At 37.7% G+C, this 26,601-nt stretch overlaps 2 protein-coding genes across 2 annotated transcripts in view; one reads left to right on the top strand and one right to left on the bottom strand.

Annotated features, from left to right (window-relative positions):
• Positions 1–24,049, bottom strand: part of LOC124712561 (IST1 homolog) — a 35,122-nt gene extending 11,073 nt beyond the window's left edge. The window contains exons 1-4 of the mRNA XM_047242875.1: positions 23,621–24,049; positions 11,121–11,253; positions 10,893–11,036; positions 10,610–10,780 (exon numbers count right to left, since the gene is read on the bottom strand). Of these exons, the coding sequence (XP_047098831.1) occupies positions 10,610–10,780; positions 10,893–11,036; positions 11,121–11,253; positions 23,621–23,889 (717 nt within the window). The 5' untranslated portion in view covers positions 23,890–24,049. The remainder of the gene's footprint in view (positions 1–10,609; positions 10,781–10,892; positions 11,037–11,120; positions 11,254–23,620) is intronic.
• A 23-nt stretch (positions 24,050–24,072) lies between these two features.
• LOC124712560 (ankyrin repeat domain-containing protein 27-like) overlaps positions 24,073–26,601 on the top strand; it is a 99,872-nt gene continuing 97,343 nt past the window's right edge. The window contains exons 1-3 of the mRNA XM_047242874.1: positions 24,073–24,299; positions 24,412–24,517; positions 24,598–24,634. Of these exons, the coding sequence (XP_047098830.1) occupies positions 24,240–24,299; positions 24,412–24,517; positions 24,598–24,634 (203 nt within the window). The 5' untranslated portion in view covers positions 24,073–24,239. The remainder of the gene's footprint in view (positions 24,300–24,411; positions 24,518–24,597; positions 24,635–26,601) is intronic.

Here is a 26,601-nt window from a genome sequence, read left to right on the forward strand (position 1 = left end):
CTGTGATCACTAGAATAATGTGTCGCATTATTCAGAAGCATGAATCTCCTGGAAACACTACTTTTTTTTCACTTAGCTTACCAGCACAGAAATCATAGTAGTTACAAACGTCAAATGGCACGAAAGGGGTTAAGAAGGAAGTGAGAAAGGGTTGTAGGTTGTACCCAATCCCCAATGTTATTCAATTTGTACACTGAGCAAGCTCTCAAGGAAACAAATGAGAAATTTGAAAAGGCAGTTAAGAGTTCAGGAAGACAAAAACTTTACGAAGGAACTGATAATGTCTTGAAAAGAGACTGCATAAAAAAGGGTAAAAGAATGTAGTTGAATTAAATCAGGTGATGCTAGGAGAATTAGATTAGGAAATGAGACACTAAAAGTAGTAAATATGAGTTTTGCTATTTGGGCAACAAAATACACACATCAAAAAAAGTTTTCCATCACTCCTGAACATAGATGTTGACTGTGGATATTGTATCACAGACACAATCTCTTTGACTGTTCAGATATGTCACTAAACCCTCCCAAAGAAGTAAACAACCATGCATGAGCAATGCCTATTAGACGGAGGGGGTCGACAGCCGATCAGTTCCAGTCATTCCACCAGGAAGGAGGTACACAGCTCATGTTGTCTGTAGTTCAACCATGCCTAGACGCTCAATACCGCGGTTCAATCATGTCCGCATTGTTATTTTGTGCCAGGAGGGGCTCTCAACAAGGGAAGTGTCCAGGTGTCTCGGAGTAAACCAAAGCGATGTTCCATAAAAACACGGGAGAACTGCCGGATATCAGTAACGTCCTGCCACGATACTTCAGCGCAGAGTCTTCTGTCCATCTTCAGGTGAGTGCCACTGTAGTAGTACTGGCGAGTATGCGATGAGCTCTGCTATTTAAAGCCATACTGAGGTGACATTGCGCATGTGCTGCTCAGCGTGCACGTTCATAACAGCTCCATGCGCTGCACCTCGCACCCTCCACGGTGAAAGATTGGCGTATCGATATCAGGCCGATTTTCATCTTTATGCAGATAACTACGTTGACTACGAAGTTTCTCTATAACAGGATTCCAAGCAGAGTTTAGCTGATAACTGCTATCTCGATTGATGAGAGTCTCGTTGTCAGACAAACTTATTTCCACAGATTCATTGATAATTGAGCTCCAAAAGTTTGAGCTCCAAGTGAGAGTCATCTTTCGCCCTCCTTTCAAAATTTCATCACTGATGGGATCCGTTAAAGATGACCTGGGCCTGCATAAATCAGGTGTTTACAAAATTCCGTGTGAATGCGGCAAATCATATATAGGGCAAACAACACGAACTGTGCAGGAACGCATTGTGGAACACCAACGGCATACTCGCCTTCTCCAACCCACCAAGTCCGCAATCGCCAAACATGCGCAACTTCACTCCTGACGTCCATAGTGAGGTTCAGCTTTGCAACCACAACACTATACAGCACGGTACAGATCGGCCCAACAACATGCCGAATGGACCGCTCAGGACTGCCTTCACGTTCTCTTCACCGATGAGTGTTGCATATGCCTTCAACCAGACAATCGTCAGAGACGTATTTAGAGGCAACCCAGTCAGGCTGAATGCCTTAGACACACTGTCCAACGAGTAAAGCAAGGTGGAGGTTCCCTGCTGTTTTTGGGTGGCATTATGTGGGGCCGACGTACACCGCTGGTGGTCATGGACAGCACCATAATGGCTGTACGACACATGAATGCCATCCTCTGACTGATAGTGCAACCATATCGGCAGCATATTGGCGAAGCATTCGTCTTCATGAATGACAATTCGTGCCCCCATCACGCATGTCTTGTCAATGACTTCCTTCAGGATAATGACATCGCTCGACTAGGGTGGCCAGCATGTTCTTCAGACATGAACCCTATCGAACATGCCTGGGATAGATTGAAAAGGGCTGTTTATGGACAACGTGACTCACCAGCCACTCTGAGGGATCTACGCTGAATCACTGTTGAGGAGTGGGACAATCTGGACCGACAGTGCCTTGATGAACCTGTGGATAGTATGCCACACCGAATACAGGCATGCATCAATGCAAGAGAACATGCTACTGGGTATTAGAGGTACTGGTGTGTACAGCAATCTGGACCACCACCGCTGAAGGTCTCGTTGTATGGTGGTACAACGTACAATGTGTGGTTTTCATGAGCAATAAAAAGGGTGGAAATGATGTTTATGTTGATCTCTATTCCAATTTTTTGTACAGCTTCCGGAACTCTTGGAACCGAGGTGAAGCAAAACTTTTTTGATGTGTGTAATTCATGGTGGCCACAACAGAGGGATCATAAAATACAGACTAGCAGTAGCAAGAAAAGCTTTTCTGAAAAAGAGAAATGTGTTAATATCTGTTATCAATTTAAGTGTTGGGAATTCTTTTGTGAAAGTATTTGTCTGAAGTGTAGCCTTGTATGGAAGTGAAATGGGGACAATAAGAAATTCAGACATAAAGAGAACTGAAGCTTTTTTAAATGTGGTGCTATAAAAGAATGCTAATGTTTAGGTGGGTAGATTGAATAATGTAAGAGAAGATACTGAATTGAATTGGGGAATTTTTTTGAGCATAACTTGAAGGTGTGGGTGATAGGGCACATCCTGAGGCATCAAGGGATTATTATTTCTATAATGGAAGAAAGCATAATGGCTAAAAATTACAGAGGGAGACCAAGGGATGAATACAGTAAACAGGTTTAAACTGATGTAGGCTGCAGCATTTATGCAGAGATGAAAAGGCTTGCACAAAATAGACTAGTGTGGAGAACTACATCAAACCAGCTTTGGATTGAAGATGACGACGACGATGACGACAATTTTTTGAATAAATTAAAAATGTCTAGATGTTTCTATTTCCTATGTTTAGCTGAGTCCTGTAGCATCTAAATTATGTATACGGGAATAAATTACAGTGAACTGAATGAAAAGTGGACAGTCTTGTCAGAAAATTTAAGAAGGAACTAGAAGTACTGAAAAAGTTTTCTTTTTCTATTGTTGGTATCAGATCAGTAAAGGGAAAAATATTAGTTCCAGGCATTGTGGAAAAAAAAAACTGTAATGTCTTTTGCTGCAGTATTTTCCTTGGTTCAACAATAAATCAATATTGTTTCTCAGACTCACATTATGTACTAGTTTGACAGCGAACAGCAGCAAAATGACTTCAAGACTTGTACTAAAATATGTTTTTTTCCCTACTGTGGCCAGAAATTATTGCAATGCACACAAGACGCTGTAGACACAAATTAGTAACTAAATTAAAGCTATTCGATTATCGAAATATAGCCTAATCCTCCGAAATAAAGTGGAAAGAACAGTAACTGTGAGCTGATTTCAGTAACTTGTATTTTCAGTTGGTATTTTTAAGTCACAGTTAAACTTACCCAAAACAGTTAACATTTAAAACATACCAAGCAATTCTTTTCTGAAGCTTCAGTGTCCAATATATACAATTTGAGCTTCCTACAACACAATTTCACTGCCCATTATACACACATTTTTTTCAGTTTCATCCCACTGAACTAAAACCAAGTTTTTACATTATTTAAGGTACTAAAGAATTGAGTTGTCAGGAATACTTTCTGTTCCACTACCTTCAATCAGGACAGAAGTATGACACTTCCTGGCAGATTAAAACTATGTGCTGGACCAAGACTCGAACTCAGGACCTTTACCTTTTGCATGCAAGTGCTATACCAGATATAGCCTTGCCCGTGAAAGGCAAAGGTCCTGAGTTTGAGTCTCAGTCTGGCACAGAGTTTTAATCTACCAGGACGTTTCATAACAGTGCACTCTCCACTGCAGAATGAAAATTTCATTCTGAAAACATCCCCCAGGCTGTGGCTAAGCCTCGTCTCTGCAGTATCCTTTCTTCCAGGAGTGCTAGCTCTGCAAGGTTCACAGAGGAGCTTCTGTGAAGTTTGGAAGGTAGGAGACGAGGTACTGGCAGAATTGAATCTGTGAGGACAGGTCATGAGTCGTGCTTGGGTAGCTCAGTTGGTAGAGCAATTGCCCACGAAAGGCAAAGGTCTCGAGTTCAAGTCACGGTCTGACACACAGTTTTAAACTGCCAGGAAGTTTCACATCAGCGCACACTCCGCTGAAGAGTGAAAGTGTCATTAATGGAGATGATGTTCCCCACATACTTTTAATCCTGCCAGACTTATTGACAGATCAATCAATATAACCAAGCGTACATCTGGTGTGGTCACTAGGTGCAGTGTGGACATTGTTGTTACCAATAGTCGATGTTTGGCTAGCACATTGATTTGCTTCCTACCTAATGTGATACTTTCTTTGCTTACCGTTAAACTGACAACTGTGTTTTCAATGATGAACTGACAGAATATGGGTGCATGGAAAGTGAACATGGTTCACAATGAAGTGCTTTTCAGTCAAACCTACAGCCAGTGTTATGCTGTACTAATGTGAGTGTTAGTCAACAAACTTCAGAGTACTGTATTGGTGAAGAGTTCTGATTTTTCATGTAAATAATCTGTGGATGATAAAATTCATATTGTTAAAGAAGCAGACATAGAACATACATCTTTCTTTCTGTCCTTCACAAATAAAGGTTTTACTTCTGCAAACTTAAATTGTTTGATGATTTGTTGGTTATTGGAGTTAAGAAGAGTTCTACTAAGTTACATAGAGATTTAAGTACTTTTGGAAGCATTCCATACCTACTAAAAGTTTGTGTTTAGTGATAATATAGCATTTTCAACATATCTAATTTGAACTTCCTTCGTCTGAGAGACTTGGTCAAGTCCAAATTGATTTACTTTAATTACATTACATTACTTTAACATGCTACATCAGCATCAGCCTTAACTACATTTACAAATAATTCACCAAAGCATTCTGATATTTCAGCTGGGTTTACAATAATTTCAGTTCAAGTTTAATCTATGAAACTAATGCCTAATTTTGATTTCACAACAGTCCACAATACTATCCATCTTTTTTATGTCTTAAAATTAATCTAATACTTGCCACTCTATGTAGCATCTTTAAATGCATTTTTGTAACATAAGACATACTAAATGGAATCCTTTTTATTAATACATTTGAATTCATTGTATAACTGGCTTTACCTGGTGCTAGAAACTCTCATGCCTTGAGTGATCCATTTAATCAAACTTTTTATCCTTTTTTCATGTGATTTTAGGCAGAAAGGTTTCATTAAACATATCTAGAAAGCTACCTAAGAATTTGTCCAACTTATTACTAAAAATGAACAAATTTTCTTAATTGAGGTGAATTTCTCCAAAATTATTCTTGTTTGAAATTTTACTTCTTGTTTCTGGCAGTTCAATGAGCAATGTTAAGTAGATTGACATTCCTAAATCCAAGCAATTTTTTTAACATTTTAATAAAGGTAATTGGTTGAAATACAGTCAACAACATGTCACTGTCCAATTTATTACTAAAAATGAACAAATTTTCTTAATTGAGGTGAATTTTTCCAAAATTATTCTTGTTTGAGATTTTACTACTTTTTTCTGGCAGTTCAATGAGCAATGTTAAGTGGACTGACATTATTAAATCCAAGCATTTTTTTTAACATTTTAATAAAGGTAATTGGTTGAAATATAGTCAACAACACGTCACTGACGGCTTCCGAGACTTTTACTCTTAAGTTATATTCTTTTTCTTCTTACAGCAAACTTTGATGTGCTGCTGATTTTGCTTACAATACTGGTGTTAAAAGATACAAGTTGTTACTATCTTTTTCTTCCTTTTATTATTAAGGGCTTAAAGTAAATATTGCCATGTAGTCAGGAAATATTTCTTGCAGCCTTCTTTAGTATTCTGTAAATTGAATCTAATACACACAGTTTATCTGCTGAAAATTAATTATTTCACTGTATGCACATTATATACACAATTATTATACAAGGATCACTCCAAAAGTAATGCACACTATTTTTTAAAAAAATCCATCTTTTATCCTACATGTTTGAAAGTTTTACTGTGTGTAGATACATCCTTTAGGAACAATATTTTCATTTCTCCACATAATTTCCATCCCTCTCATCTGCCTTACACCATCTTGGAACCAGCGCCTGTATACCTGCACGGTAAAATTCTGGACCAACCTGTTGGAGCCACTGTTTGGCCGTGTGCACACAGGAGTCATCATCTTCAAACATTGTTCCACAAAGAGAGTCTTCCAGTTTTCCAAAAAGAAGATAGTCACATGGAGCCAGGTCAGGACTGTAAAATGGGTGTTTCAGTGTTGTCCATCCGAGTTTTGTGATCGCTTCCATGGTTTTTTGACTGACATGTGGCCATACATTGTTGTGCAACAGCAAAACATCCCGCTTTCGCCGATGTGGTCGAACACGACTCAGTCGAGCTTGAAGTTTCTTCAGTGTTGTCACATATGCATCAGAATTTATGGTGGTTCCTCTTGGCATGATGTCCACAAGCAAGAGTCCTTCAGAATCGAAAAACACCGTAGCCATAACTTTTCCAGCAGAAGGTGTGGTTTTGAATTTTTTTTTTCTTGGGTGAATTTGCATGATGCTACTCCACTGATTGCCTCTTCGTCTCTGGTGAAAAATGATGGAGCCATGTTTCATCACCTGTCACAATTCTTCCAAGAAATTCATCTCCACCATTCTCGTACTGTTCCAAAAGTTCGCTGCATACCTTTTTTCTTGTTTCTTTGTGAGCCCGTCAACATCCTGGGAGCCCACATGGCACAAACCTTTTTTCACGCCAACACTTTCAGTATTCTGCAAACACTTCCTTCCCCTATCCCAACGTAGCGTGACAATTCGTTCACTGTGATGCGTCTGTCAGCAGTCACCAATTCGTTAACTCTCTGCACATTGTCTGGAGTGTGTGCAGCACGAGGCCTGCCGCTGCGAGGACAATCCTCAATATTGCCGTGCCCGCTTTCATCATGTAACCTGCTTGCCCACCGACTAACTGTACTGCGATCGACAGCAGCATCTCCATACACCTTTTTCAACCTCTTGTGGATGTTTCCCACTGTCTCGTTTTCACAGCACAGGAATTCTATGACAGCACGTTGCTTCTGACGAACGTCAAGTATAGCAGCCATCTTGAAGACATGCTGTGACGGCACCACTCATGGGAACAGGTTGAACTAAGTTTGAAAACAAGCGGGAAGGATGTATCTATACACTGTAAAACTTTCACATATGCAGAATGAAAACTGTATTTTTACAAAAATAGTGTGCATTTCTTTTGGAGTGACCCTCTTACATGGCAGTTAAAACTGGTTTGAACAAAAAGAGAGATGAAACCGCGACAAATCTGTATTTTGGATTGGTCCCATAGGTTTTACTTCATGGTGTAGTTGGCAGCTCAGTGCATGTGAAAGGATGTGATCCAAGTTCACAAGTCAGCCCAGCACATAGGTTTAACTTTTTAACTTGTCACAAATAACTAATGCAGGTTAGAGAATTCAATCTCACGTTATCTCATGTTACATGTCAATCGAGCAAAGACTCTTTTATATTCATGTAGAGGACTGTGCGAAAATTCCTATTTTCAGCTTGACAACATACTATAATAGAGTCAATACAGGAAATATTTACTCTGAAGCTCAGTTTCATGTGTTTTGCATTTATTAGTATCTCTAATTTTGTTGTGGACAAGATGCTAATTTATTTTGCAAACTTTCACTCCTCTGGTGCCTTACAGAATTAACTTCTACACAATGCAACTAAAACAAAGAATTTCTTCAGGTAAATGATCAATAATAATTTCAACACTTATGAACTCCAACCAGGATTTTCCAATGTTTGACAAGAATTTTGTTACAAATAGACAAATACATACCTTACAGAGTTTTCTTCAAGATCTTGAAATTGTTCCACCCACTTTGTTATATTTGTTCCTTAAGTGTTATTTGCAGTTCATCAGTTTGAATAAATTGTAATTGAAACAGCCACAATCAAAGAGATTAAGCGTTACACAGACTCTGAATCAATGTTTAAGAATCATTATGGAGTTCTTTATGTGGTACAAATATCTTAACAAGCTGCTGGCAGGCAAAGTACGAAATTATACATCTTTGCATATTCAAAAGAAAATTAATAGCCACATTTATTATTAATCAGATTTTCTAGACTCAAGAACTGAATATTCCTGTAAACAAGGTAATGCAAAACAAAATCCACTGTAATAAGTTGTTAATGTGTGCAGATAATCATTATTTGTTGATGAAGTAGAGTATAGTCAGCTGACACACTGCCCGTCAAAAAAAAAGTGAAACAGTAAAGAACACAAAGGACACGGTCTGGTGTCAGAGTAACTTCACATGCGCATACACAATTGGTGGATATGTAAACAGCCGGCTGAGCGCATTAGCATTGTATGCATTTAATGCTATTACCAGATCTTGTACAGTATACAAGGGACATGAACAGTGTCACACATTTAGTAATCATTGTGAATGACACAGAGATGCTGTGTATTTGTATAAGACAGTGTTATCGGCACTTGACAAGAGTCTGGAGGGGGCCATACTGTGACTCACCATTGGGCACTTGGTCAAATCAGTAGCCTGACATTGAACTGCAAAGGAATGTGGAGGAAGGCACACTTGCCATCAAGGCTCTGGTTGACCACGTCTGACCACAAGGATGCAACCCCTTCACAGCTATGCCTGTCACCCTAGAACAAGTAATGGCCTCACTGAACCATTCTGTCATTCCACAGCCTTGGCTGGAGATTATCAGCAGATGGACTAGCGAATACGGTCACACGTGTAGGCTGTCATTAAAACCACAACACAAACAGCTGCAGATGGAGTGGTTCAATGACTGGGAAGCAAGGAGTGCTGGTGAATGGCATCTCATTGTGTTCAACAATGAATCACATTTCTGCACTATCTCAGATGACCATCGTCAGTGAATATGGCAGTGGCCTGGGGAGACATTGCTCCTAGCTTCATGATGTGGGGAGCCATCAGGAATGACTTCAAGTCACAGACAGCAGTGGCTGAGTAACTGTGATGCCACAACAGTATGTCATGGACTTCCTGTGTTCTCACATATCCCATTTCATGCAATAGTACCATGGTGCCATTTCTCTACAGAACACTCGTCCAGATATGACATGGGGATCTATGAATTTTCTGCGTGATGTTGAGGTACTTCCCTGGCCAGCAAGATCTTCACGTTGTACTGAATCGTATTATTTGTCTTTCCTTTTTTTATATATTAGCTATATGTAAACTGAATGAGCTATACATCAAAAACACCGCCAAAAGTAAGTTAATGAGTTGTTTTGCGGCAAGGATAATATTTTGATACATCGTTAAATATCAGTATGAAACAAAGTAAGAAATATGCTCTTCAATTTAGTAATTCCTGTATCTTCACCCTTTGTTTCAGGAAGTGGTACCGTACAGACGTATGCTTTGATCCGCGATACGAGCATTGTTAAAAATGTGCACTTTACCTGTTCATTAAAAGTATTGTAAAAGGTTATTAGAAAAGGAATATTTACTTGCACTGTTATATAGACTCACCACTGAGATTCTGCATCAAGAGGTTCAGCGCAGACAAGAATAATTAACACTGTATCTGGAGGAGCATTCCTGCATTGATATTGTCACATTCCAGACTAAACACATTGGAATTAATGTGAAGGTAATGACTCAGACTTGATAGACACATATTGAACTTGGTTTACTTGTACTAAAAATGATGTGCTTCGGGTGTTTAAGAACTTAATAGGCAGATTGACAATTTCAATGGTTGCGGTGATTGTTTGGTACTGCACATGACTGGAAGCAGCAGTACAAATTATGTTTATTGACCTTGAATGTAATGAAATTCAAGGTCTGTTGATATTGATATCAGTTCAAGTTCACCCAAGATTGTGCACAGATTCACAAATTACCTTCAAAATTTTCTCAACTATTCTTTCCAATCAGTTTTCCCAATTATTAATCCATTTCCATTTCCACATGCCTATTCAACGTCTGTCTCCAATAGAACGTGTGGGACCATCTCTGACGTCAACTTTGTTCCAGTGCCAGTATCCAGAATATCAAGGACCAGTCAACAACAGTTGTAGACCAGTCTGCTCCAGGAGAGGATAAAAAGGCCTTATTACACCTTCCTCAACGAAATCCATGCATGCGTCCAGGCTAAAGGGGCTGTAAAGTGGGCTTGTACTGTCAAGTTCTTTGTAGATTGACTATTTTCTAATCACTGTAATAACCAAACATACCCTCTCAATCTGTACGGTTTTAGTTTGTTTCTTCCATGCCTTCTGGATGCTTCACTTTTTTCCTCAGACAGTGTGTTAGGCAGGCAGCTGTATAACGACAACGGACCCCTGACATAATTGATAACTGAGTGAGAAATGGTCTTCTAATGGTATTTTTCTTTATATTTTAATTATAATCTATGTAAGTTGAAAATATAAACACTTACGTGATTATTCGTTATTGATACATAGTATAAAATTACTTTCCAGCAGCTAATAAATTAACCATTTTGTATGCAAATTACATGAAAAATTGTATCAGAGTTAAATATTTATTACTGAATACAAGATATTACGGTTAATTTACTGTATTATTCTATCACAAAACATACCGGATAACTGAAAGGCTTCATGTTAGATGGTGGAGGCAATGGAGGCTGAGGAAATCCAACAAATCCTGCAGGTTGTGGTGGTACAGATGGACCCCCTAAATTATTTTTATCTGGATCAATATCAATAAGCAGTGCATCAACACCAACTGGTCTTAAATCTTCCTCCATGACCTGTCAAGAAAGCAGCAAATTTCTCTAATTACTCAAAATACTGGTCTGCAGAGGACTTACTTCACGATCTTTTATTTTTTTTTATTTTATTTTTTACAAAGGCTATACTCACCTGTGGATCTGGTTGGTATTCAATGTCATAATTCTTTGCTATTTCAATTAAATACTTCTCAACAAGGAGCTTCGGTGGTGACTGAACACTCATCTTGTGTTTCAGCTTTTCTGAAATTGTGCTAACTGCTTCTTCTCGGCAAGCCTGATTACATAAAAAAGGTTGTTTACATCACAAATATTTGACTATCCACTTTCTTGAGTATAAATATGATAATGTGAAACTTACATCAGCATATTGTCTTCCATATTTTGCACTTAACTGTTCAGAAATGACTTTCAGTTCGCTGATATCAGTTTGCATTCTTGGAGCAACCCACAACAAGCTTGATATTGCTTCTGAAAGGCCTTCATCTAGTGTCCTATAAGAATCAAAATGATGGCCATTAGTAAAAGTCTGTGTGTGTGTGTGTGTGTGTGTGTGTGTGTGTGTGTGTGTGTGTGTGCGTGCACAATTTCTTTGTGTAAAACAAACAGAAAATGTTAATGACAAATACAATATGTTGACGTGTATGGAATGATAATGACAGTTAAATTGTTTAATAACTTATTTCTGCAAGTCAAACAGTAGAAACAAGCACTAAAATAAATATAAAACAAAAAAAAACTGAAAGTTACATTCACAGCACAGAAACCTATCAACAAAAATAATCAATCCTTGAAAATATAACACAATTAGATAAAAAAATCTACTCAGCAAATGACGAAGTGACGGCACGAGTAAACGCACAAAAAGTTAAGGAAACATGCAAGCTTTCAGAGTAAGTGGCTCCTTATTCTGGCAGAAGTGTTGAAGAGGAAGGAAAACGACTGGCAAGGTTTAAGAAACGGGGAGAGATGTGAGTTACAAAAAAGTCGGCTAAACCACTGGGTCAAAGGACACTTGCAGGATGGGACAAGTAGAAAAGATGGATTGCGGATTGTTAGGTACTGCACAGAATGAATGCTTATCGTTGAAAGACAGGATAATAAGCAAAACAGAGATTACTGACAGAATAAGAGCAGAAAGCAAGGTGTATGAGATGTGTTCAAAAAAAACTCTGGAACATTCATAATTTTGAGCTAATGGTGCGTTGGAGTGAGTTGCGGTTGGCATCCCCACACATCTATCTGTGTTTAATGTGTAACTGCCGCAAGTTTCATTGTTGTATATCTGTTAGTTATTTTCAGTGTTGTATTGAGTAGAGCGTTATGGCACACAGTTTGCAAATTTCGAAATGACAGAGTTAGAGGAGCAAGGCATCTACATTAAATTTTGTGTAGAACTTGAAAAAACCTTTACACAGACACAATAAATGATGCAGGAAGCCTACAGCAATGAGTGCTTAAGACACACTCAGTTTTGCGATTGGTTCACACAGTTTAAAAATGGCTGCATGGAAGTTAAAGATGACCCTCATACAGGATGCCCTTTGATTTCTTCTGATGACACTCATGTGACTAATGTCAACAAAATTGTACATGGAAATTGAAAACGGACTGTTGACAGATTGCAGTAAAATGTAACATTTCAGTTGGATCATGTCATGAAATCCTTGCACAGCATCTTAGAATGCATCCGTTGCCACCACGTTTGCCCCATGGCTCATATAATTTTATAATCATTTAACAAAAATGTTCACATTGCAGAATAAATAAAAGCGAAAACCCACTGATGATGGCACAGTAGTGCCGAAACATGTTTGGGTACTGAGAAAAAATGTGTTTTGCATAACTGGCAGACCTCACATCCAACAAATATGTCATATTCGCAAATTGACGGAAATTTTGACCATTTTGTAACAATCTCTCTCTTAAATACTCTACTGGGTATTTTAAAATACACTTGGATTGGACTACCTACGGCAATGTAAAGGTAGTTTTCCTTCAAACTTGCCTGATTCTGTGAAAATTAAACTGGCCAAATGTTTCCTTGATGGTGAAACACTGACATAGGCTAATCAAAACGTAAGGCCAAACATAACATTTAATGAATTCAAACAGATGGTCTTGAATAAATTCGGATATGAAAGTAAACAGGCGGGCATCAGAACAGCATTTTCAAATGGTAGTAGGTATTGTATTGTATTGTATTATTTATTGGTCCTGTTGTCTACATAGCAGCTTATGCATAAGACATTGGACAAGTCAAGTTATAAATATACAGGCTGAAAGTCATTTCAAGGCCTACATATTTAAGGTTACAATAATACACTTTACACGTAAGTATTTATATAACACATTTCATAAATTTAAATATTCTTCAATGGAGTAAACGCAGTGATGCTGTAAATATTACTTTAGAGATTTTCCAAATGTATTGACCTCGGTGATAGCTTTTTTTGTTTTCAGGAAGTTTGTTATAAAGCTTAACTCCCATGTGAAAAGTACCTTTTTGGCACAGTGCTGTGCTGATTTGAGTTATATGTAAGTTTCTGTTTTGTCTGGTAAAGTGCTCATGTATATCACAGTTGTTTTGCAGTCTCCGGTCCTTGCCTATTACATTTAATTTAAAGAACAAAAGGGTTTCCATAATGTATACACATGGTAATGGAGGAATACCAGATTTCTTAAACAGGGGTTTACAAGAGTCTCTAGGCTTGAACCCAAACAAGATTCTAATGGCCCTTACAGTTATGTAAGCCCACTCACCTGGAATAACGCTTTGATGACCTTATTCTTATTGACACCTTGAAAAGATGTCTACCAATGAGAGCTCATTGGCGCTTTGTTTGTGGTCCTGATGATTCATTAGAGATTTTTTTTCAACACATTGATAAACTTGACAAAACTTTTGAGGAAGACGACAAGGTTAATAACTCATATTACAACAGAAACAACAATTATAATGGGAGATCATCTCAACACAGCCAGCAAAATAGGCAGAATGGTGACAGAGGGAAACACAATATTTATAACAACAGTAAGAACAGAAACCATTTTAACCAGAAACAGGAAAAGTGTTAATATCTTCATGTGGTGCCTATCAGGTGGAGGAAGTAAATAATTTTCATGACCAAGCAATAACAAATTCAGATTAAGAGGAGTGTGATGATGAGACTGTATATGACTGTCCTGTTAAAGTAACTAATTTTGAAAATAAATTTCAAGATGTTATAATTAAATGTATGTATAGTGGTAAGAAACATACTATGGCTCCTTATGAATGTGAAGAATGTGTTTTAGTAAAATTTTGTAACTCTGAACGTTCTGTGGAAGATGTAAGTGTTGATAGTGATTACTTTGGTATTGGTATTTTAATGTATGCTGAGCAGAAGATTTTTGTGGCTAATTCTGATGACAAGTCAGTAATGGTGGAAGTGTGTGACACCGAGGTGAGTGGTGTCAGCACTAGTGATTTAGTGGCTGAAGCTGAAGAGTCATAGGATATCATCACAGAAATACTGGAAACACCTGAACACACACACACACACACACACACACACACACACACGCACACACACACTTGATGGTGAATGATAAGTATCCCGTGAGTAATAACTGGGAAATATAGGAATATGATATGCTTGCTTATGTATTCTCTGTGGACAGTGAAAACAAGCAGGCTAATTACAATAAGTAAATAGGCATTTAAGCAGTCATTCTAGCCACACTGTGTACATGAATGTAACAGGAAGAAACCCTAATGAAGTATATGGACCAATGGGAACGTTACCCTCTGCTACACACTTCACAGTGACTAGTTAGTTAGTTATTTGCACATTCCTTGAATCGTAGTTGTGATTCAGCCTTGTGATATGGAAAGAGTCAGTTTTACAATTATTGTACCTTCTCCCAGCAGAGGAAAATGTGGCAACAGGCTGCCCATTTACGTAATTTATTAAGGCTTTTCATTTATTTTTTGTTACATATTTAACTGTGTTCAATGTCTGTCTCTCCTCCTAAATATGCGGAGGATGGATGTAGATGAATGTCATTACATTTATTTTGTTCATGCGCCAAACATTTTCTAAAACTATGCTGTGCTTCTGTGAGTATGTCATTCTTCTCTACAAAATGTAATAGTCTATATTTCAAGACAGTTTCCATAATTTTAGATGAGACAGATGTGATGGTAATTGACCTATAGTTTGTAAGATTTTTTTATCACCACCTTATAAATGGAACCAATTTCACTTTTTTCCAAACATTTAAGAAATATCTCATTCTCCCTGGTTTAGCTTATCAAATCTGTCAGAGTTCTTAAGAGACAATAAGCACAGTACTTTACTACAGAAGCAGGTATTCCAGCAAGTCCTTCCCTGTTTTTGATTTTCAGAGTATGTATTAGTTTCGCAAGCTTAGATTCATTTGCTGACAGCAGAAAAATACATTACGTGGAATAGGAAGCACTCAAATTTCTTGCTTTTTGGGATCTATTAGAATGTTTTATGAGTTTTTCCACTCCTTCAAACTAATGTTGATTAAAAATGTGCTAATATCATTTGGATATCTACATTCTTTCCTGTCTTTCTCCAAAATTATATTACTGCCATCTTTCCTATCAGAAGCTTTCCTATTCTCATTGATGTAGGGAAGTACAAAATTAAGTGTAGTTCTCACTGAGGCGATACAATATGTGATGCGACTCGTGATACAATGCAGAAGCAATCCACATTAGTGTAGCACATAGAAACATATGTGGAGTGACTGAACTGGTTCGCAGTGGGACAAGAGTGATACAATATCAATATGATTCTCTTTTTTATAGCCATGCACAACATAAGAGTGCTGGTTGCTCCATACTACTGCATAGTACAATACATGGAAAGGAAAGTTCCAAGTCATCCGATGTACCTAAAAAACCTGTTTTATGTAGATGAAGCAATGCTATCCTCCTCTGTAGTTAGTTTCTCAGCAAAACTATCACTTTTCATGTAAAACATTAAAAACCGCTGTCTCGAGATCTCTCATGTGTTCTCCGCTATGCAGTCTTTCTCCTTCAATTTTGAGGAAGGTTATGGTCTGATATCACAGCTTCATAATAAACTGGTTTTCTTTTTTCTATTTCCCACTATTATTGTGATGTTTTGAAATTAAATAAAACACAGCACATATTTTGAAAATGTTGCAGTAAAAATAATCACTGCCCAGTTTACATTTGGTGCAATTGAGCTAGACAACGCTGTGTACCAAATTTAGGTAACATATCAAAATCGTTTTTAATACTGGAAAGAGAGCCACACCTATTTCCAGTCTCGAGTAAATATGTGAGATATTTGAAAGTTGTCCATGACGAGGCTGCCAGCGATGTGCCACTCATGAGTCTATTGCAGCCTGTTATGTCTTGGTGCTTATCGTATTGTTCCTGTGGCAACACATGTGCTGCACAAATAATGATCACATCACACAACATTCACTGCAGTGTGTCATATCACATATTGTATAGGCTAGAAATGTTGATGGAAGCTGAAATTTAATTTTTGTATAAACTGGTTTCAGTACCTCTTATACTACAGCAGTCTCTCTCCTTGTCCTTGGTGTCCTGACTAATTTTGTTTATCATGCAATTTTCAGATGCTGTTTCTAGACCGTTCCTTAATGTTGTAATGCCTGATGTGATCCATTACTTAGTATTCCCAATATTTAGTTTCTGAAGCAAACAATATATATGTAGTAGCCTAATGTTGAGCAAAAATACTCCCATCTCCCCTCTATGTTATTTAATTAGTGAATTTCCCTCCAGTCTTCTCCCTTTAGTAACATCTGTAGTCTACTCAAATTTTCCAGCTTCAGGTGCCTAAATTATAACAGTATTATTATTATTATTATTATTATTATTATTATTATTATTATTATTTTCACGGCAAACAATGAGTTCTGATATTTCAATCACTTGCCAATAATGACCTGAGATTACAGCATTTATTACTTGCACTGTTTGTCTGCACTGAGGACTGTTATTAATTAAATAATCTATCAATGTTTGTCAGGTCTGAAAACACCTTGTCAGGCTATATGTATCTAACATGAGATTGTATGTAGTGACCACATCACACAAACTTCTTGTGAGACAACTACCTTTTAATGTATCAATATTAGAGCCCCCCAACTGACCGAAACTGAGATGGAAAGACGAGGTAGCAGGAGACCTACAGAAGAAAGCATGGCTCAATGAAGAAGCACTGGATAGGCATTTATGGAAGAGAAGGAGCCAGCAAAGCAACGACGACCCCCACATGACATGGGAAAAGGCCGAGATGATGATGATTATTATTATTAGAGCCCCCATAATAATTATATAAGGGGGTGGATTTACAGGTTTTCTGGAAGCATTTATAGTTCCTCTTTAACTGTTTACGTGTATTTGTGTACTGGGTGACTGTTACAGAAATAACATGAAACACTTTCCTCCCTGCAACTTTATTTGCATTGCTATTGCTTCAATAAACACTTTTGAACTATTTTTGACTGTCCATGGAGTAGTTTCACTTATCTCATTGCCTGAGAGTGGGGTAAAGCAGGACATGTGGGACATTGTATTACCTTTGCTATTCTGCTGCTGCTGACATCTGCTGATTCATTCTGAAGTTAATCTCTGCACTTAGTTTCCCCAGCATGGTTTAATAAGGCAGATACATTGCATTTTAAGTCAATTTTGTTGCTAAGTAATTCACAGATTTTTTTTTAAATTTTTTTTTTATTTTTATTTTTTTTTTCAAATAGGAGAAGGAAAACTGTGTGATACCTTCACAAACCTCCTCCACAGCTTTGAAGAACGTTAACACAATTCTGAAAGTAACCAACAATCTCATACCTGACACTGAGGTTGTGTTGAACTCAAATTTTTGTGATATGTTTGCTGTTAATGTATTCATGAGACTAATTTGTTTAACTAATTACTGTTTTCAGGTGTGAAACAGGACACAGTCAGAATGTATAAAAAGGTTACTGGGAGCACTGGATTCTTTAAATATGATGAAGATGCAATGAAAAAGGCTATTGCAGAGTATAGGAGAAGTGGCAAAAGCTGAAGAAAAATGGTGAGGAAAACAGTGTTCCAAAACCAACACTGGGAAATAGGGTAAATGAAAAATTTAATAGGAAACATGGAATAAATGTGAATGTCATGTGACTAGGGCCTCCCGTCAGGTAGACCGTTTGCTGGGTGCAAGTATTTCAATTTGACGCCACTTCAGTGACTTGCGCGTTGATGAGGATGAAACGATGATGATTAGGACAATACGACACCCAGTCACTGAGCGGAGAAAATCTCTGACACAGCAGGGAATCGAACCTGGGCCCTTAGGATTGACATTCTGTCACGCTGACCACTCAGCTACTGGCAGCAGACAGGAAACATGGAGGCCACCAAGTTTTAAATGAGGAATATGAAAAATTAATTGTAGAAGGGAGTTTTATCTGTGCAATGCGTTATTTCCCATTGAAAGTGGTGATTCTAGGGATAAGATAAAAACTTTTCTTGATTTGTATGTACGTCATTTGAACAAGTTCAAGTATCAAAATCCTAATCTCAGATTCTGTTTATCCAAAAATGTGAAGACTCAAGGGCTGCTATTGATAAAAAATGCCTCATTGTGTACTTTAAAAATGTTGTAGCTAATTTGAAAGACATTTGTTCAGAGAGATCACTAAATAACAATGAGACAAATTTCTGAGATGATCTTGGGTCTTCCAGGGTCAATGAAACAAGAGCATGTCAACATCCAGAATGAGATTACAACAGGACGACTAACAAGAAACAAAGAGTGTCGTTGCAAAATATCAGTGCTGTAAGCAGCCAGTCTTCATCTGAGTGGAAATTAATTACATGTAGCGTTCCTAAAGGTTCCATTTTGGGTTGTTTGCTTTTTCTTGTGTACAGTAATGACCTCTCGCATGTTACAATGCCAAATGCTAAGTTTGTTTTGTTTGCAGATGACACAAACATTGCAATAAGTAGAAAGTCAGGTCCAGATTTAGAAATGGCTGCTAATCAAACTTTCACTGACATTAATAAATGGCTTAACTCTAATTCACTGTTATTAAGCTTTGAAAAGACCCACTATATGCAGTTCAGAACCTGCAAGAGATTTCCGTCCATTGTTGTATATAACATATGACGACGTGCAGATAGAAGAGGTTGACATTGTTAAATTTCTGGAATTACACCTCAATAATAAATTACGTTGGGAAGAGCACACCACAGGATTGCTGAAGTGTCTAAATGAGTCTGTATTTGCAATGAGAATGATGTCAGGTGCAGGAGATATAAATATAAAAAACTTGCATACTTTGCTTATTTTCATTCTATTATGTCATACGGGATCATGTTCTGGGGTCACTCATCAAACTGAGCAAAAGTTTTTAGCATGCAAAAGCTTGTACTAAGAACCATTTGTGGGGTAAATTGAAGAACATCTTGTAGAAACCTGTTCAGGGAACTTTGTATTCTAACCATTGCTTCTCAATATATTTATTCCTCAATGAAATTTGTTGCAAGTAACATATCTCTATTTCCAACTAATACCTCAACACACACTATCAATACTAGGAATAAGAACAATCTACATCAAGACCTAAAATCACTTACCTTGGTCTAAAAAGGGGTCAAATATTCAGGAACACACATTTTCAATAAATTGCCAGTAACCATTAAAAACTTGATTTCAGATAGAGCACAGTTTAAGCAGAGTTTGAAAGAATTTTTCATAGGCAACTACTTCTACTCTATAGATGAATATCTTAACAAGAACTGTTAGACCATCTTAAATAAAAATGTTTGTTAGATTTCAATTTTGATAGCACGTGGTCACAACAGTCAAGATTAGGTATTTTGTGTTTAATAAATTTATTAAAAATGCATAACTATGTTTCATTCTGCCAGTGTATTAATTCTGTAAATATTATCAGTTCCAGTTTATTGTAATGTATTCACCTATTTTGACGATCTCCTGACAAATGATCAGGATAGTGAGTATTATATATTCAGATGTTTCATGTTATACTTACTGACATGTACCACACTCATGAGAATAGTCTCATTTTTGGGTCCATGGAATGAAAATGGAATCTAATCTAATGTAATGTAATCCGATCAAACTGGCAACCAGTGTAATGTTTATTGTATTCGAAAATGGAGAAATTCTCCCACTTTTTGCTGTCAATAAGAGTGGGGGACACAAGTCTCCACCCAACTTCGTGATGCTGAGGGTTCAGACCATGCAGTAAGCAAATCTGGTAGATTTGACAAGCCATTATTTGAAGAATGGTTTGTGAACAAATGTTCACCATAGTTAAGAAGGTTTGATAGAAGAAAAGCTGTTATGGGAGACAATTTTCTCAGCCATTTCTCTCAGGAAGTGATAAGGCTGTATAAAGATTACGAGATTGTTTTTATAACACTGCCTCCGAATTCTACGCATCTTACTCCGCTCCTGAATGTTGCTGTATTCAGACCCAGGGCTGTTTTAATGAACTGGAGAAAACTGTGCAAGGACTGCCTGCCAATTGTTCATTTTCCAAGAAAATGGAAGGAAGCAGTGGAGAAAGTTGGAAATATGCCAAGTAATATTACCTCTGGCTTTAGAACATGTGGTATAAGACCATTAGATCCTTAGAAACTACTACAGAAAGTCCCAACGAAAGTTCAACAATCAAGTCAGAAAAGTTATGGACAGGTGTCCTACCTGGAAAGCTTGCCATAGCTGTATCTAGTGGTTCAGAGGCAGAAAACTGACTGTTCAACAGGTATGTGCCTTTCTCCAGCCAATTCTGACCTCAGTGTTGCCACAACTTCTGCCACTCACACCAGTATCTAAGAGCACGAGTCTTCCACTAATGTCCACCTTATTGAAATAATGACCGATGAGAAGGCAAGCATTACAGAAAAAGTTGAGACTCCTACAGATGAGGGTGGCAGTAGCAGTGGTTATGCCACAGGGTGTTCAAAGAAAAGTGTTGAATACTTTCAGAGATAGTAATACTCATCAAAACACGAACAATAAGTCCAGTAAACAAGGGTCCAGAAACACGTACTTTCTGAGATAAACACCTGTTTATAGGAAGAGCTGCGCAATCCTTGGTTATGGGTATTAGAACAATCATTGCTCTGGCACTTCATCAAATGTGTCGGCAGGGTAATATGATGTCTTACTCACAGCACTCTACCTATCATTAGGTGGTCTGCAGTGAGTTGTGTGGTTCAAGTTGTGTTGTAGGCTACATTAGTTTTCATTGTGTTTGTGTGCCTTATTGTGCAGACTGTCAACCCTGGGTACATCTCATGGTGTTTTACCTTCTTTCAAATGTGGATTTACTGTTATCGTGCTGTTTGTACATACAAATGATGTAGTATGTTTACATTTTCTCTCTTCCACTCCTCGTTAGCAACGGAAGCTTAGTACTTGGCAAGTGAAGTGACAGATATGATATTCTGCAACGATTTAGCAAATGGACATAGCCTCCGAGCCTGTGCCCTCTATGCTGAAAAATATCCACAGTGCAGAGTAGCCTCTGATAAGCCGTTTGGCAGACTTTCCCACTGTCTGAGGGATGCAGGCGCCCTTGCACCTTGGAAGACTGTCAGTGCATGGTCCCATACAGTCCGGATGCCTGGCATGGAGGAGCATGTACTACGTTCAGTGGAAGAAACCCCTGAGACCAGTGTGCGAAGATCATCATCATCATCAGCAGCAGCAGCAGCAGCAGCACCAGAAGGAGCATCTCACTCTCTTATCTGGGGAGTACTTAATGAAACATTGTTATCCCACATCATCTACATTGTGTTCTGGACCATCAGCCACAGAATCATCATGGCAGACTGCAGTTCTGTCAATGGCTGTTGCAAAAGTGTGCCACAGATCTACTGTTCACATCCGAGATTTTAATAACTTATGGGGCAGGGTTAACAAGAGATGGTGTTATGAATTAAAATAACCAACATGTATGGAAAGATGTAAATCCACAAGGAATCCAGGAAAGAGGACAACAACACCGATTCGCAATCAATGTATGGGCAGGCGATCTATTAATAGGGCCATGCATGCTATCACAAAGGTTTAATGGGTACATTATCTTGACCTTCTCATTAATATATTGCCTACCTTGCTGGGGGCTGTGGCATTGCTGCAACGAATACAAGTGTGGTTCATGTATGATGGCACACCTGCGCACTTTCGTCATAACATGCACAAACATCTGATGCAGAATTTTCTAGAGTTATGGGTCTTTTGGATGGTGGGGGTAAACCTTGCACTGCTCGTTCCCCAGACCTCAATCCCTTGACTTTTGGTTATGGGGACACTTGAAGGAATTAGTCTATGTCGCGCAAATCAACGATGTGCCAACACTAAAGGCTCTCGTCTTCAATGCATGCCAGCAGGTATAACAACAACAAGGTATTCTTCAAACGACACATCATTCCTTTTTGTGAGAGGGCAAAGAGGTGCATTTTTGTTTATCGCAAAAAGTATGCATTCCTGGACCCATATTTATTGGACTTATTGTCTTGCTTCAATGAGTACTACCACCTCTCAAAGTAGTCAACATTTTTTTTTTTAATGCTCTGTATTTTCTAGGTCTGAAGATAGTCGTTACCAACCTAAAATAATAATTTGATTACAAATAAACATTGTGATCAAGGACTGGAATTATAATAAAGCAAAAATGACAATGTTCCATTTTTCTCAGGCTTCTTATATACAAGACGTTCTGTACAATGATACTGTATGGAGAATCGATGTGTATCAAGACAGGAAGATTTCTTTTCCCAACATCATCTAAGAACATCGACATAACAAACGTTTGTTAAGTGGAAGTTAGCATAGTATATTTTTCATGTTATAGTGCATTAAAAATGTCTTCTTCCCAGAAAATGTCCTGTTGTTAACATAAATCAGTAACAAAGAGAAACAGCAAGGAAGTAAAGTATAAAAGGGCAATGTTGTACATGTATGCTCTAATTTCCAGCTAGTAAAGTTTGATTTACCTCAGGAATCAGTTCTGTGACCTCTTGTTTCTATTATGTGGACCTGTGTAAAAGAAATGGCATAAACAGTGAGTGACAGTGTGTATGACAGTTCACCCATGGTAAAACATGATTCAGTTGACAAACTGTAAACAGGTGCCTCAGAGTGTGAGGGAGGCTTGTGACTATTTCAGTGAAAACAATGTGTGTGTCAGCAGATATAAGGCAACCTAATTACAATTACAACAAAACAAAAGCACAAAGACAATATCTGCCTTAAACTGGGAAGTAGGGCTGTCAGAGTGTAAGATATGGTAGATTAGTGAGTACATGGTGCAAAAGTGAAATGGTAAAATATGAAGATGAGTGTGAATTCATGTGGACAGCAAAGTGTTATTATTCCTGTTTTTATCTCATCCAGCTTATGTTAAGGAAAATTTGGACTGTTGGTTGGTGTTCATCTTGAGGATCCCATCTGATGCAGGCCAGTTTGAGCAAATGTTGATGTATGTGCTGTTTCATGAGTTAACAGTAATAAATGTCTTGGGCAAGCAACGGAAGATGAGATTTCCTGTGCAAAACAGTGCTGACGTTTCATAAATGTTACGGCAAAAATCTACTAGATATAAATGCAATTGAAAATAAAAGTCTGTTGACAGGATGAGAGATAGTATTTAGCGCGAAAGCGGAAATGAGTGAGCTAAAATACTTAAGGTCATAAACTCTATAACATTTCTGCTACGTCACACGTCCTTCCAGTAGTGAGTTAAAACTAATGCTGTATAGAACCTTAAATTTTATGATACAGAGTACATTCAAGTGCTAAATATTGTTTTACTTACTTCATCTGCTGTATTAAGCCATATCTCGCCAAAAGTAAATCACAATACATTTCTACAACCTCCATTGCCTCTACCATGTAATCTTCGCGAATTATGTGTTCTACTCTTATTTTGGCACGTTCTATTTTCCCTGTAGCTAGGTAATCGGCTATTTCTTTTCTTGCTTTTTGCGCTAATTCAGTTTTCTTCTTTTCCAACAGTTTTAATCTGTTGATAGCTAATCGTAGGTGTGTTTTCAGTTTTGTGTAATTGGGACCACTCGAAAACATTTTTCTTAATTATTATGTAGCAATTAACACATATACATAAAACAAATATAAGTTTCCTTCGTCTCGTCAACCATCCACACCTGTCACTCGCATAAAATGAAAACTGTGACTCACAAGCGTGACGTTTTAGCTGCTTATGCTACACCATCGCAATGCGCAAATAATACACAATCTCAAAGCTCACGTGACTCAATGATATTTTGTTGGCTGCAGTGACATCTCCATACAGCAGCTGTTTCAAGGTGGTAAGAAGTTGTTGACAGGGTAACGGAAAGAAAGAGTATGTAGTGAGTGATGCTGCAGTGATAAGCGGAGTTTGAAGTCGTCATGATTTTCATCGAAATGGATTTATGAACCAGAAAATGTCGCCAGATGAGATAGAATATAATGTTTTTTACCATCTTCTTCAGGTCTGTTCTACGTAGTGTATAATCGTTTTTGGCTTCATAAACAATGCAGTTCGTATTTTTCAGTTTTTTTACTGACTGTTGACTACTGTATCACAATTTCTTCTGTTATTAGACGAAGTATAGGAAGAAGTATGAGCCAGCAATTAGCAAATGTTGTATGATATGTATTCCCTGCTCTGCTGCCCTAAGGGGAGTTGAAATCACAGATGAATTTGTCGGTAAGCAGCGTTTTAGCAGCCCGATTATGGTAACAAGACTTTTTTTTTCGATTTTCATAAAACTCACATCTCTGTTGCAGATATGCACATTCTTCAACCAGTTTCTCGCACAGCTAGGTAAGTGCCAAAACCAGTCTGTTGCGATAAGTTACACACATGACGACTGCTTTTTGAAATTGTCTCACATCTGAGGCACTGAGTGAAAGAAAAGAGGCGTGACTTACATTTTGCTGACTGTTAGTAATATTACTGTGTAGGCCTTTTAGAAAGAGTACAATTTTAGTTTTTATTCTTTTAACTTTGTCACGGTAATTTTTGTTCAGTAGTAATGGGTTTTCAGCAGTAGTATGTCTGCTTATGTATTCATTAATCCATCTGTAGACAATTTCCATTGTACTCAGGATATAAATAATTTCAGTAACATTTATACATATTAGAGAACACATCCTTTTTGTGAGTTACCAGCACTGTTTTGCTTAATGTATCAGTATGTATCTATTATAGATCATTCTATTGGTAGTGATACTGCATTCTGGCAACCTATGTTTTGAGTGCTGTCTTATCTGAATATTCCTCTTCGCCCCAACGCACTTCCCAGAGGTACACCTGAAGTTAGTTCTATGTCTGCCAATGACTCTCCACCCAAGATAACATGTTTTATCCTCCTTACCAAAAAATCCTCAGTTTGGTTACAAGTTTTACTTGATACCCTGTACAAGCAATACTTTCAAAAGCAAGTGTTGATTTACTGAGTTGGATGCTTTTCAGAAGTCTAGGAATACTGTATCTCTCTCAATGCCTTGTGAAAAAACTGAGTAAGCTTTTATAAGATTGAGGTTCCCAGTATCCATGCCAGTTGTCATGGAGGAGATCATTATATTTGAGATACATGGTTACATTTTAGCTCAGAATATGTCATAGGATCCAACAATAAATATATCTCAAGGATACCAGACAATAGTTTTATTGACACTTCCACCACCCTTCTTGTAGATGGAACATCAACAATGTAGGAAAAGACAAATTGCTACTTACTGTAAAGAAGATATGTTATGTTGCAGACAGACACAATTAAAACACACTTACATAAAGCTTTTGACCACAGCCTTCATCAGTAGAGAGAGACACACCATTCGTACACAAGCACGCCTCATGCACACATAACCTCCAGCGCCTTGGGCCAGATGAGTGTGACATCTGCTTTCTTTCAGCTACTGGGCCAGTTTTTTTGTTCATGGGAATATGGTAGATTCCAGTTAAAAGGTGGGGCTAACAATCAGTTAAGAGAAAAATTTCTGCATTTTGAATATGGAATGGAGGATCATTCGTATAACAAGAACGAAAACAGACCCAACACGATCCCTGTACTACATATGTAGTGATTGTTCCCCATTTTGAAGATACTGTTTCATTGTATTCACTCCCTAAGTTTCTTAATGCAACACGTTGCATCCTTTTAGTTATATATATTAAAAAAATAAAAAAAGAGTTAATAAATAAATAAATAAAAAAGAGAGTTAATTGCATTTTTTTAATACCATAGTATTGTAGCTGCTCTTGTAAAACATGTGAACTATACAATCAAATGCTTTTGAAAAGTCACAGAAAATACCATTTGGCTAAATGCTTGTAATAGGGCACAGAAAATATTAGTTGATGATATTTTCTCATTTAAATTTTGTTTAATGTGGTTTGTGATTAGAAATACATAGTATGTTCTGTGAAAGAACCCTTTTGATATTGAAATTGAAGTGTCTTAGTTTGAGAGGTTTATGTCATGGTTCTTGCGTGCCTAATTCTTTCCAGTATCTTCAAGAAGGATGCAGTCAGTGAGACTTGTTGGCGTTTGGGAAGTGTCTAATTCCACCCATCCACTTTGACCTATGACATCATCAATATGGCTGAAACACCTGCTTCCATCATATAGAAAATGGTGACGATGTTGTCACTACATACTCGTCCCAACAAACACAAACAACAATAAAAACAATACAAAAAGTCTTCCTCCATCAATAAAATGAAACTAATGTGATAATCATGACAAACAGGGGGTTTAGGGCAGGGACATGCAAAATATATAACAG

Source organism: Schistocerca piceifrons, chromosome 8 (genome assembly GCF_021461385.2).
Source record: "Schistocerca piceifrons isolate TAMUIC-IGC-003096 chromosome 8, iqSchPice1.1, whole genome shotgun sequence".
In the NCBI taxonomy this organism is placed as follows: Eukaryota; Metazoa; Arthropoda; class Insecta; order Orthoptera; family Acrididae; genus Schistocerca; species Schistocerca piceifrons.